Source organism: Acanthochromis polyacanthus, chromosome 3 (genome assembly GCF_021347895.1).
Source record: "Acanthochromis polyacanthus isolate Apoly-LR-REF ecotype Palm Island chromosome 3, KAUST_Apoly_ChrSc, whole genome shotgun sequence".
Classification (NCBI taxonomy): Eukaryota; Metazoa; Chordata; class Actinopteri; family Pomacentridae; genus Acanthochromis; species Acanthochromis polyacanthus.
Genome location: NC_067115.1, coordinates 14,014,342 through 14,026,659, shown reverse-complemented (window position 1 = coordinate 14,026,659; position 12,318 = coordinate 14,014,342). Strand labels below are relative to the sequence as shown.

The following is a 12,318-nucleotide window of genomic DNA, read 5'->3' as shown; positions in this document are numbered from 1 at the left end:
TGACCATCAGAGGCCAAATGACAGGGGAGGAAGAAGACCCTGAACAGAGAGACTCTGCTGCGCTCACAATGCATGAGCTGGATGTCCAATTTGTTAGTCGGTGTTTGGGACTTGAATTTGTTTTGACAGCAGCTCGAGCTCAGAAGACAGTAAAGTATTATAGAAAGTTGCCAAAATTAAGACCTCAGACTGAACATTTATTTAATGTGTCAACTCAGCAGCGGAAATTTCTGTGGGCTTTGTCTAATTTAAATCAACACAGCAACTCTTCAACTGTCAAACATTATCTAAGCACGTACGTATAAACACATTTTTGTCATAAATCAATCAAGGCCCTCCCAAGAATTTACAAAACAACAGAACGGACTGGTTTCAAAATGTTTGCTTGTATCCTGGTCTTTCCATCTGGAAGAAGACAAAGCACAATAGTGAGAGAGACCTGTGGTTTTGTCTGTGCTTTTTGTCACTTGCTCTCTGGGTTTGGATAAGGGGCAAAAAATGCAAGGAATCACAAGGTTGAAGCAATCTATATTTAAATGCCATTGTCTCATTGGAACAGCACTACTCTTTTTTTATCCACTGTCTAAGTATTTCTGACTGGACAGAGTTTTTTTTAATGAAACTTAGTGAAAAGTAGACAAATTTCCCATGCTATGCAGTATATGCACAAAGAATTCCAAATGTTAAACATGTAAAATGTCGACTTTTACATATCGAAGTGCATTTAAAACAAAACTCTGCAACATGTACTTTTAACTTGTGTCTACATGGTGTGATCGCTGGAGACCGATCACTGGAGTCAGAGCAGCCCTCTGTTGTAATGGGAAACGGTAACACTAGTTTCAGTAATGGCTTTCAGGGTGGCCCGCTACATGCAAGGAACATGAGGGTATTCATTTAACACAAATGGGATGTCCTCGTAACTGACCTCGGAATGAACAGGGATGAAGCATTGTGTGTTTAGAGTGTTTAACAAGGACATCAGTGAAAAGAGGGTGGTAGTTATGTGACCCCCATTTAAAATTACTCCATAATAGGTTCGGGTAAAAGAAGCAAAAATATAACCTGTTGTGGTGCAATATAAAATTATTTCACCGTGAAAGGAATAATTTGGAGAAACAATCATGCTTCAAAAAAAACAAACGTAATAAATCGAGTCTTGTATGAACTAGGAATATATTTTTATCAAGTAAGACAATATTAACAACTCCAGTAAGTGAACCCAAATTACTTAAAAGAATTCGAACCATCAAGAGAGTGACAAGGCACGGAGAATCTTAATAAAGGGATTTAGAACATAAAGATAAATGAGAGCTCACATGTGCTTTAAATGCAACGCAGAATTATTTCTTCTCTCCCACAGTCAGAATTCACTGAGTTTTGCAGTCGACGTCCCCTTCGGCAGTCCCCTTCAGTTTCTTTAGTTCCTTCAGTAGCTCCTGCTCAAGTGTTAACACCTCTTTGGGTTTCTTGTACTGGTGAAAAGAGAAGGAAAGTATGTAAAGTTGTCGTTGTGTGCTTCATCTACTGCAATTGTGTTGAAAGAACGTTAAAAAAAGGAAAAGAAACTCAATGAGAAATTATTGCTAGTATTAAAAAATAATTAAGGGCATGAAGAAAGGAACGCAAAAAACAAAACATATCACCCGTATGATATGCATAAACCATATCGGCAAACGATGTTAAATTATTTGCACATATTTTTTGACAAGGACAGTGACAGTTATTACGAGATTCTCTTTGAATTTATTGTACAGAGATTTTTTCAGATGTTTTTGCAATTATTTATAATGAACAAATGATGTTCTTTAGGCTGCTACGTTCAAAATTTTAGCTACAACACATATTTAAGAGTCAACCTTCAATTTTTATAATATTGTATTTGAATGATTAACCCATGTAACATTAGAGGTATAGATTAAGTTTTCATTGTTGTGCAAACTTACGCTGACAATTAAAGTGTTGTTGGCATGAGTGAAGCTGAGTGCTGAGCCATCCAATGGCAGCTGACTTCGATCGAGATCAGGGATACTGAACTTTTTATAATACCTGTAAAGACATGAGGAGGATGTCATGGATCTATCAAGCAGCTGTTCTGTACAGGCAAATGTATTGTAAACAGTGCCATCTATAGGGAGGACACGAGGACTGCATGCAACAAGTGTGCAGCACAGGAACGAGTAGATGGTCAGTAGAAAACCTGTGTTCTCCTGCATATTTACTTTTTGTTTGAGGTTTTTATGATGATGTGTCTTTCAGATGGGTCCACTGAAACACTGAAGACATCTTTGGGGTAGGGAAGGTTGCGGATTCTCCACTGAAAGCTGGTCTTTGTGTCTTTGCGCATGAACACAGGCTGTTGAAACAAAAACAATTTTAGAGATCTGAAGATTCAAATGTAATTTTCAAATAAAAATTTATATTACTACACACTGTACCAGACAAAAATTTGGACACACCTTCTCATTTATTGATTTTTCTTTATTTTCACGACTATTTACACTGTAGATTCTCACTGACAGCATCAAAACTATGAATGAACACACATGGAATTATGTAGTAAACAAAAAAGTGTGAATTAGGTCAAGACATGTTTTATATTTTATATTTTTCAAAATAGCCACCCTTTGCTTTGATTCCTACTTTGCACACTCTTTGCATTCTCTCCATGAGCTTTATGAGGTAGTCATCTGAAATGGTTTTCCAACAGTCTTGAAGGCATTCCCAGAGATGCTGAGCACTTGTTGACCCTTTTGCCTTCACTCTGTGGTCCATCTCATCCCAAACCATCTCCACTGGGTTTAGGTCAGGTGGCTGTGGAGGCCAGGTCATCTGACTCAGTACTCCATCACTCTCCTTCTTGGTCAGATATCCCTTACACAGCCTGGAGGTGTGTTTGGGGTCATTGTCCTGTTGAAAAATAAGCGATGGTCCAACTAAACGCAAACGGGATGGGATGGCATGTCGCTGCAGGCAGCTGTGGTAGCATGCTGGTTCAGTGTTCCTTCAATTTTTTGAATAAATCCCAAACGGTGTCACCAGCAAAGCACCCCCACACCATCACACCTCCTCCTCCATGCTTCACGGTGGGAACCATGCATGTAGTAGAGACCATTCCTTCATCTTCTCTGCATCACACAAGGACACAGCGTGTGGAACCAAAGATCTCAAATTTTGGACTGATCAGACCAAAACACAGATTTCCACTGGTCTAATGTCCATTCATTGTGTTTCTTGGCCCAAACAAATGTCTTCTGCTTGTTGCTTTTCCTTAGTAGTGGTTTCTTAGCAGCTATTTGACCATAAAGGCCTGATTGGCGCAGTGTCCTCTGAACACTTGATGTAGAGATGTGTCTGCTACTAGAACTCTGTGTGGCATTTATCTAGGCTCTAATCTGAGGTGCTGTTAACTTGTGATTTTTGGTGACTCGGATAAACTTCTCCTCAGCAGCAGAAGTGACTTTTGCTCTTCCGTTCCTGGGGCAGTTCTCATGTGAGCCAGTTTCGTCGTAGCGCTTTATTGTTTGTGCAACTGCACTTGGGGATACTTTCAAAGTTTTTGCAATTTTCTTGCATAAAGTAAATGATGGACTGTCATTTCTCTTTACTTAGCTGATTTGTTCTTGCCATAAAATGGTTTCTAATAGTTGTCAAATAGGGCTGTCAACTGTGTAAAAATCTAACTTCTGCACAACACAACTGATGCTCCCAACCCCATTAAGAAGACAAGAAATTCGACACATTAACCTTGACAAAGCATGTGAAGTGAAAATCATTTCAGATGACTGCCTCATTAAGGTCATCCAGAGAATGCCGAGTGTACAAAGCATTAACAAAAGCAAAGGGAGGCTATTTTGAAGAATCTAAAATATAAAACATATTTTGACTCACTTCACAATTTTATGTTTACTACATAATTTTACTTAAAAGGTGTGTCCAAACTTTTGACTAGTAGTTATATATACACACACACACACACACACACACACACACACACACACACACACACACACACACACATATATATATATATATATATATATGTAAAACTTACATTGGAGCAGTTCTCCTTGATCACATCAGAATCTGGAGATGCAACTGGGCTTGCGAGTGGCTCCCCAACCTCCACCGTCCACTGGCCTTGAGCTCCAAGCGTGCTTTTATGGCGCCACTTTCGTACTGAAACGCACCATATGTTTCATAAGACACACACTCATCCTGTGTATTGAAATTTATAATGATATCAATTTATGCACTAGAGTTGCTTACCAATGAGCTCATCTGTCTTTAAGTCATACTCTTCTGCCATTTCTTTTCCATCTGTAAAGAGGTAGTGGATCTTCCTTTTTCCTGCAGATGAAATTTAGAAATTTTGACCTATTTTTATTTTTATGATTAAAAAGAGAGACGAGAATTTGTTTCTAGCTTAACACTAACAAATTAACTATACAAATTACCAACCTAGCAGTAAATGGGATCACCAGTAATAATATATAAAACTTTCTGTGCTCATTGTGATTTTATCAAATCATATAATAATTTGTATAAAAAAGATTAGTTGTTTCAACACAGTAACTTCGGGGGAATTTGTCATTACAAGTAGTTGAACTTATCGATTGTGGCACTTGGATCTCCACATTATGCAAATGTAGCCTCTTGGTGAATAATTTACTAATAAACTAAATATAATATTGTAGGGTTTTAGACTTAATTTTAGTACAGTTAGGTAAAGCTGTATTTTATATATTTTTGTTGAGTTTTAATGCATAATAGTTACAATAACCAGGTTAATTCACATAATAAATAACACAGTAGGGTGTAAATGCCAATATTTAGACATGTTAGGGTAATTCCTAATGCTAATCTCATTTTTTAACTCAAAAGCACTGTGGCTCAACAGCTGTTGCTTTAAATGTATCATATAATAACAGTGATTTACTTGATTTGACTGAAAGCAGCTTGTCGCTTGTTATTTAGAGACCAGTAAGTCCCACTGTGTAACATAGTGCAAGAACAGTTGTGCCTGCAGCTTGTTGCCAAGAAACGTTGTTAGCTACAAAGCTAGCTACCCCGAGTTGTTGAAGTTAACTACTCGACGTCGACAAAATGAAACTATTTCTGACGACTTTACCACAGTCATTCTTTTTATTAAAATCATCTCTTCTTCGTTGCACTTACCATCGTGTATCAATGCCGTTTTCTTGGATGATTTTAGGATTTCAGTCCAGCTCTGAACAGCCATGTTTTCAAAAATGCTCAGCCACTTCCGGACTCAACTTGTAACCACAGCAACCGTGGACAATACGCAAATAAAACAACTCAGTTTTCATAAAAATGGGTAGATTTTATTACTTTAACTCTTATTTAAACCTTAATTAAATGTGTAATTTTCAGAAATTTTACAGATTTAGCTTATGAAAATATAAACCCAGTACTTGACCCGGAAGTGAAAATTTTAAATTGAAGATTGTCCCCCTTTTATAGTTCCTGTATGTATGGTTCCGTCTAAACAGGGGTAAGAGCCAACATATTATTGTTTCGGGAGTTTTTGGGCTTCGTATTTGCAATTTTGTTTGGAAATGCTTTTGTAATTTAAACGTAGTTTATATAATGTGTGAAAATAATTGTTGAAACAGTCCAAATATCTCCTGTTTCTGACGTTAGCTTCAGCTAAAGTTAGCTAGCCAAGACTGTATTTTGGTAACATTGATTTGTCGGCCTTACGAAGCAGAATTAACTGCTGTGTCACCTAGTTTTGTATGTACACAGGCTAACATTAACACATCTGAATACATTAGTAAGTCACCACTATCACAATAAAAGTTTTAAAGTTGCTGCCAAATTCAAAATATTAAAAATAAACACCACACTAGCACACAGAGAGTTCTTTTTCAAGAATTTATTAGTTCTTTTTATTTTTTTTTCTGCTGAGATGTCTGAGAGTAATTACAGCATTTGCATTGTAGAACATGTTAAAAGAATAATAAACTAGACTCATTTTTCAAATGTTCATATGCTGGTAATTCCACAGTATGCAACATATACCTGCTATTGTCAATTTTAGGGCGTGAATGCAACACAGTAAACATGATTACTTTAACACCAGTTTTATACTCCAGAGTTATTTAAAACTTAATAATTTCTTTTAATGCCACAGGCCACTGGCTCCCGTCTTCCACAGACAACATGGAGTCTCGCCATGGGATTATGAAAGCTTTCCCCAAAGTTAAAAGGGCCAAAATGCTACCAGCAAGGGATGCACCCCCACTAAAGAAGAAACCCGACGAGTGTGATATCACAGGTTGTTAGTGTGATTGTGTGTGTTTGTTCAAAGAGAGAATGTGTGCAAAGAGACAGTGATAGAAGCAGATGGAAGATAAGGTAGCCATATATACGTAAGGATGCATGAGTCTGATAGATTAAGAGATGAACAAATACTAACACCGAAGTTGCCAGATAATGCAACATATTCACTCATTGTAATCTTCTTTTGCCCCAGGAAACACTTTTAATGGAGTTACAGTTTACCTTCTACCTGCTGGAATAGGAAATGCCAGATGCCAGATCTTCCAAAGACAAATTCAGCAGAATGGAGGACAGACGGACAGTTCCCTGTCTCCCAGTGTCACTCATGTTGTCGTGGATGACAACATGGACTGTGACAGGGCTCTGCGCCTGCTGAAAGTGGATTGTATGCCCCCTGGAGTCCAACTGGTTAAATGCACTTGGCTGAGTTTGTGTATCAGTGAGAAGGAACTGCTGGATGAAGCCAACTACAGTCTTTTTTCAGTCAAGAGGTTTATGATCTAATGCTATTTTTTTATGTAGTTAATGTCTGAAATGTGTTGTTACTTGTACTTCTGTCATATGATGCTACCAGTTTATGGCATGTCTAGACTTACACTTGTCAGTACACTGCACACCATTATATACATCACATTTATCCTTTAAGTTGAAATGTTGACAAGAATGTGTTGACAGTAACACTGCAGATATGTGCTAGAAAACGTAATAAGTTATCAATCTGACAACATCTTATACTGTCCTGTGCTTAAAGTGACTCTGAAACAAAGCATGAAAATATTAAGGAAGAGCCGGCAACTATCAAACCTGCTGCTGAAACTATTGTACGGCCAGAGACTGATCAAGCCAAGCAAGAGGAGACCATAGATGCGGTAGGTTACCATGACATGTCTAGAAAACAGTTTTATAGCTATGTTTTTGAGATTCAGTCTGTAGTCATTTGTTACAGTCGTAGGCAAACGCTTGACCGTGCACTCAGAAAAACTGTTAGTGCCTGTGAGTTTTGGATTGTCTTTAAAGTCTCACATTACATCCTAGACTCAGGCAGATGCAGACAGCAAAGAGGAAGTGCAAGGAGAAGAAGACGGCGTCTCTCAGAATGACCTGGAGGCTCTCATCACTGGCCAGCACCCCAAAGAGGAGACTCCTGGACCGAGCCTCTGTTCTAGTCCGGACACTGCTGCTCAGAAGCCGATCTCAGGGAAGTGGGTTTGTGCTCAGTCGTCTCAGTCCAAAAGTAATAACTTCAACAAGCACATCACAGACAAACTTGAAGTGCTGGCCAAAGCTTACACACATCAGGGGGACAAGTGGAGGGCACTGGGCTACTCCAAGGCTGTCAACGCACTGAAGAGCTACCACAAGCCTGTTACATCATATCAGGTAACCTTTGCAGTTGTTTTAAATGCGGTAGTGCTGATAACATTATGTAATCCTCTGTATCTTCTGTGGTAATGTGGGGATTGTCTAATCTTGCATAATTGTATATTTTTATTTTCAGGAAGCTTGTCAGATCCAAGGAATAGGAAAACGCATGGCTGACAAAATTGATGAGATAATGGAGAGTGGTCATTTGCGTAAACTTGATCACATTGGGGAGGCCGTGCCAGTGTTGGAGCTTTTCAACAATATCTGGGGTGCAGGAGCTAAAACTGCACAAATGTGGTACCAGCAGGTGAAAACACACACATCCAAAGATACATAATATTATATTGATGGTTGTTCAGTGTTCAAGATTGAAGTTGAAGGATAATGCATGGCATCAAAAGCTCTTAGTTTAATGTTTTTGTTTATTGAACAAAACAGTTGTCTGTCTTTAATGTTCCACAGTGTGTGCAATTTGTCAAGACTGTTTGACTTTCCCTGAGAGTATTCATCTCTCCCAACATAGTAACAAGATATCTACTTGTCCTAAACGATATGCCAGATAAGGAGATACAATCTTGACTGCCGAACTGCAGTCAAGATTGTGTCTCAGAAGTAGAGTCTCACAGATAAATCAGCCAGGCTAATATAGTGCTAATATAATCCCACTTCTGCTATAATGGTATCAGTGTATATACCAAGTGATTGGAGTGTAGAAGTACCAAAGATGTTTAAGGTCATTTAAAAATAGTGTCACCGCTGCACCCCTACTGGTCAAGGCAGATGCCATCCAGTCTGAGTCTGGTTCTGTCACAGTTTTCTTCATGTTAAAGGGGAGTTGATTGTCTGCATTGCTGCCAAATACTTGCTCAAACATTAAAACCCCTGACAGGGGAAGTGAGTCACATTGATCATCTCATTACCTTGCACATTCTGCTGGGAAAACTTGAATCCTGGCATTTTATACCTTTGTACCAGCCACCTAAGCATTGTTGCCGACCAAACCAACCAAGACAAACAGCCCCAAGGCATTGGCCCGACTTTCAAACTCCCCAGATCCCAGTCTGACTGACCATCTGTAAGATGTGCTGGAACAAACCCGATCTACTGAGGCCAGGCTGGATCTACTGCCAACATCCTGGTGTCAGACACCACAGGACACCTTCAGAGTTCTCCTGTCCATGGCTCGATGGGTTAGAACTGTTTTGGCAATGTGAGGGAGACCAACACAATATTAATCAGATGGTTTTAATGTTTTAGCTGATTGCTGCTGTGGTGATACATTTGCTAAACCCTCAAATATTGAAGTGTTGACCTAAAAATAATATATCAGTCACACTTTAACATGGGTGCCCGTTAATTAGGAGATCTTTTATCAGAGGCTTTGTTTTTCTATAAAATAAAAGCAATCCTCTTTCAGGAAGTGTAGCATCTTCATAAGATATGTTAGTTAAGGTTTGTGAAATAAACCGTATTAGTTAAGCTGTTAATTAGAATTAATTTAATAAGTAAAATAATATTAAATCAGAACACATGTCTAATATTTTAAACATTCTTTGAAGATCTTCCTCAAAAATGTGATTTGTCTGTCAGGGATTTCGCACTTTGGATGACATCCGCACGAAAGCCCATCTGAGCAGCACACAGAAAATAGGACTGAAGCACTACGATGACTTTCTGGACCGAATGCCCAGAGAGGAAGCAGCAGCCATAGAGAAAGTGGTAATGCATCCTCACTTGTCACAACACAAGCATATGTCATTCTGTGATGACGGCTGTAATATCTTGGTTTCTTTCACCCCTCCAATACAGTCAGACAAGTTTACATAGCAGTGAAGATATCTTTGTAAAAGATTCCCCCTCAAAACCTTCAGAAATTTGGAGACAGAGGGCCTGAAGCAGGGAAAAGTTTGTTAGTTTTCCCTCACTGTTCGATAATGGGAAAACCAGGTTGTATTCTCACAAAGTGGAGCATCCCAAAGGGGAAAAGTAAATCCCGAAACTTGCTGCATCTTAAGTTAGCCAGATACCTGTTCGCTCCAGAGCGTTAAGTACAGCGCTAGTTGTTGTCATATTGTATTACTTGGATTTTGTTTTTCCTCCAGCGCTGCCAGATAGAGAGCTCACATGAAATAAATGACTAAAGCATGTGTGCTCCCTCAGGCTTGTCAAAATAATATGTGATGCTTTAGCAAGCCTACCTCCCAGTATTTGGCAGAGAACAGGTAAAAGCTTATTTGTTTGCCAGTTGGGGGCACACAGTAAAAACAAGAGAACATGCAAAATGAAAATAGAGCTTTTCTGTGACTGAAGAGCTAAATATTAGCAAAGAAAGAGGTGTTTTGGCAGTGAAGAGGATTGTGTAAAATTTCTGATGTAATTTAATGACAGTAAATAGTAACTGAATGACACTGCACTTATACCTCCCAGTATTTGGCTGGGAACAGTAAAAACAAGAGGACATAGAAAATCAAAACTGTACTTTTCTGCTACATGAGATGCAATTATTAAAAAAGACAGAGATGTTATTGGGGTGAAGAGGTTTGTGAAAAGGTTGTGCTGCAGTGTATCAGTGTCCTTCATTTGAGAATGGTGAATCAATAACACTGCATTCATTTGTAGCTTATTGGTTCCAACAGGTTAGGTTACATTACATGCCTTTATTTTCAGTTTTTTCTTTCCTGGGTATGTGCAGGTGAGGGATGCCGCACAGACCATAGACCCAGCCCTGGTAGCGATGGCATGTGGCTCCTACCGTCGGGGAAAGGCCACATGTGGAGATGTTGACGTACTCATAACTCACCCTGACGGAAAGTCCCACAAGGGCGTTTTCAGCAAAATCTTGCACAGCCTCCATGACAGTGGTAAGCTCCATCTCTTTTTCTTTTTTTTTTTTTTTTGTTTAGGTGGGAAGGATATCTTTCAACAAAACTGGTGTAAAAACAATCAGCTGTTTGTTTCTCAGGATTCTTGACCGATGACCTGGTGAGCCACGAAGAGAATGGCGAGCAGAAGAAATACATGGGTGTGTGCCGTTTGCCAGGACCGGACCAGCGCCACCGCAGGCTGGATGTCATCGTTGTGCCCTACAATGAGTTTGCGTGCGCTCTCATGTATTTTACGGGGTCGGCACACTTCAACCGCTCAATGAGAGCCCTGGCAAAGACAAAAAGAATGAGCTTATCAGAGCACTCGCTCAACAAAGATGTGGTACGTCAAGGTAGTGTCAAGGTGCATGGTGGGACTCCACTCCCTACACCAACGGAGAAGGATGTTTTTAATCTTTTAGGGATACCATTCAGACTGCCTCATGAAAGGGACTGGTGATGATTTGATCATCACAATGCCTTTTCTGTCTGATTATATAGCAAGTAATCATGATGCTGATGAACTATGAAACTGCTATTATACTGTATGAACTACTTTTAAGGACATGTTGTTGCTTCAGCAAACATGTAAGAGCCCTGTTTCACTTGAATGCTAATTTTAGATTTTGCAGACTAAAGTACAAGGGTCACGGAGACACCAAAACAAATTACTTATCGCTAGTTTGATCTGTCCCTTAAGACTATTTTATGTGATATGTGAGCAGGCTTTGTAACTTCACCTCCAAAAAACTTCTGCTGCAACTCCAATAATCACAGCTAATGGCATTTTGCTGTAGTGCTTTTAAAATGGCATTTTCTATCTTTTTGGTTTAAACTATTTGGGGAAAATTACAGAATATTGCAATTGGATTTGTCATATAATTTTAAAAGTCAAGCTTCAGTTCAGTAGATTTAAAACAAGTGATGAAACATTCCCCACATGACATACTGTCAAAGGCCTGACTGTAACACAAGGCATAACATGACATTTTAAACCCTGAATTAGACGTGCTGCAAAATGTATGAGGTGTGGCTATGAAATATAGTGACTGGACTGATTGAAGTCAGTCTCCAGCTTGGATGTTTGAACCATGCTTGTTACTTTAATCAGTGGGCATGTAGAAGCAAATTGCTGAATTATTTACTAGACACACCTTATGTATCCTAAAATACAGCTTTTTTGATTTGCTAATTTAGTTGTTTCAATTTTTAAATTGATTGATTCTCCCTATTCTGTTTGGTTGGAACGGATAATCATGTAGAAGGCAGTTGCCAAATACCCAGGAGCATTTCTAAAATACAGCTGTCTGTAAACGGTGACACAATGAAAGACTGGCAACAGGAGTTTCAGAGGTTGATATCTCAAAACACTAGCAAGTGAATTGAAACTGTTCTTTTAATGTGTCCTTTTAAACATGTTAATGTGGGATGTATAAGTATATTTTAATAAAGGCAACTAATAAGAAAATATCATGAAAGGTAACAAGTAATGCCTTTTTGTGTTTGCCTTTTTTCCCCCTGATTGACAGTTTTTTCAGTTGGGTTAGAAATGATGCATCTTTGCAAGCTGTAGTCTGGGCAAAAAGTCCTAGTTACAGTATAAACTAGAAAATACGCCAAGGAGGGACTGGGTGTGAATTTTATTGACCCTGGGTACAATGTAGAGCATCTTTGCCTCCACGTTTTACAGCCTTATAATGAACATAAAGATTAATCTGGGTAATATGTAAAGATGGATAACAAAGAAGGCCTTGCCTGTGTTCTGAACATGTGTTCCCAGGCT

At 38.9% G+C, this 12,318-nt stretch overlaps 2 protein-coding genes across 2 annotated transcripts; one reads left to right on the top strand and one right to left on the bottom strand.

Annotated features, from left to right (window-relative positions):
• Nucleotides 1–511: 511 nt before the first annotated feature.
• On the bottom strand, nucleotides 512–5,298 carry dpcd (deleted in primary ciliary dyskinesia homolog (mouse)). Its single transcript, XM_022205113.2, has 6 exons — nucleotides 5,179–5,298; nucleotides 4,270–4,350; nucleotides 4,055–4,179; nucleotides 2,223–2,356; nucleotides 1,947–2,049; nucleotides 512–1,475 (listed from the first exon to the last, which is right to left on the bottom strand). The coding sequence occupies exons 1-6, from the start codon at nucleotides 5,240–5,242 to the stop codon at nucleotides 1,371–1,373; spliced, it is 612 nt and encodes a 203-aa protein (XP_022060805.2). The 5' UTR covers nucleotides 5,243–5,298; the 3' UTR covers nucleotides 512–1,370.
• A 165-nt stretch (nucleotides 5,299–5,463) lies between these two features.
• poll (polymerase (DNA directed), lambda) lies at nucleotides 5,464–12,005 on the top strand. The gene is made up of 9 exons (XM_022205906.2): nucleotides 5,464–5,515; nucleotides 6,158–6,301; nucleotides 6,500–6,797; nucleotides 7,058–7,175; nucleotides 7,342–7,686; nucleotides 7,805–7,978; nucleotides 9,262–9,390; nucleotides 10,364–10,532; nucleotides 10,634–12,005. The coding sequence occupies exons 2-9, from the start codon at nucleotides 6,187–6,189 to the stop codon at nucleotides 10,993–10,995; spliced, it is 1,710 nt and encodes a 569-aa protein (XP_022061598.1). The 5' UTR covers nucleotides 5,464–5,515; nucleotides 6,158–6,186; the 3' UTR covers nucleotides 10,996–12,005.
• Nucleotides 12,006–12,318: the final 313 nt, after the last annotated feature.

What these genes read in the sequence shown, in the direction of transcription:
- poll (XM_022205906.2), top strand. Translation starts at nt 6,187, where the DNA reads ATGGAGTCTCGCCATGGGATTATGAAAGCTTTCCCCAAAGTTAAAAGG. An exon ending in AAGAGGAGACCATAGATGCG is followed by an intron (nt 7,176 to 7,341) that starts GTAGGTTACCAT and finishes ATTACATCCTAG; the next exon opens with ACTCAGGCAGATGCAGACAG. An exon ending in CAGCAGCCATAGAGAAAGTG is followed by an intron (nt 9,391 to 10,363) that starts GTAATGCATCCT and finishes GGGTATGTGCAG; the next exon opens with GTGAGGGATGCCGCACAGAC.
- dpcd (XM_022205113.2), bottom strand. Translation starts at nt 5,242, where the DNA reads ATGGCTGTTCAGAGCTGGACTGAAATCCTAAAATCATCCAAGAAAACG. An exon ending in AACGGCATTGATACACGATG is followed by an intron (nt 4,351 to 5,178) that starts GTAAGTGCAACG and finishes TTTCATCTGCAG; the next exon opens with GAAAAAGGAAGATCCACTAC. An exon ending in ATAAAAACCTCAAACAAAAA is followed by an intron (nt 2,050 to 2,222) that starts GTAAATATGCAG and finishes ATGTCTTTACAG; the next exon opens with GTATTATAAAAAGTTCAGTA.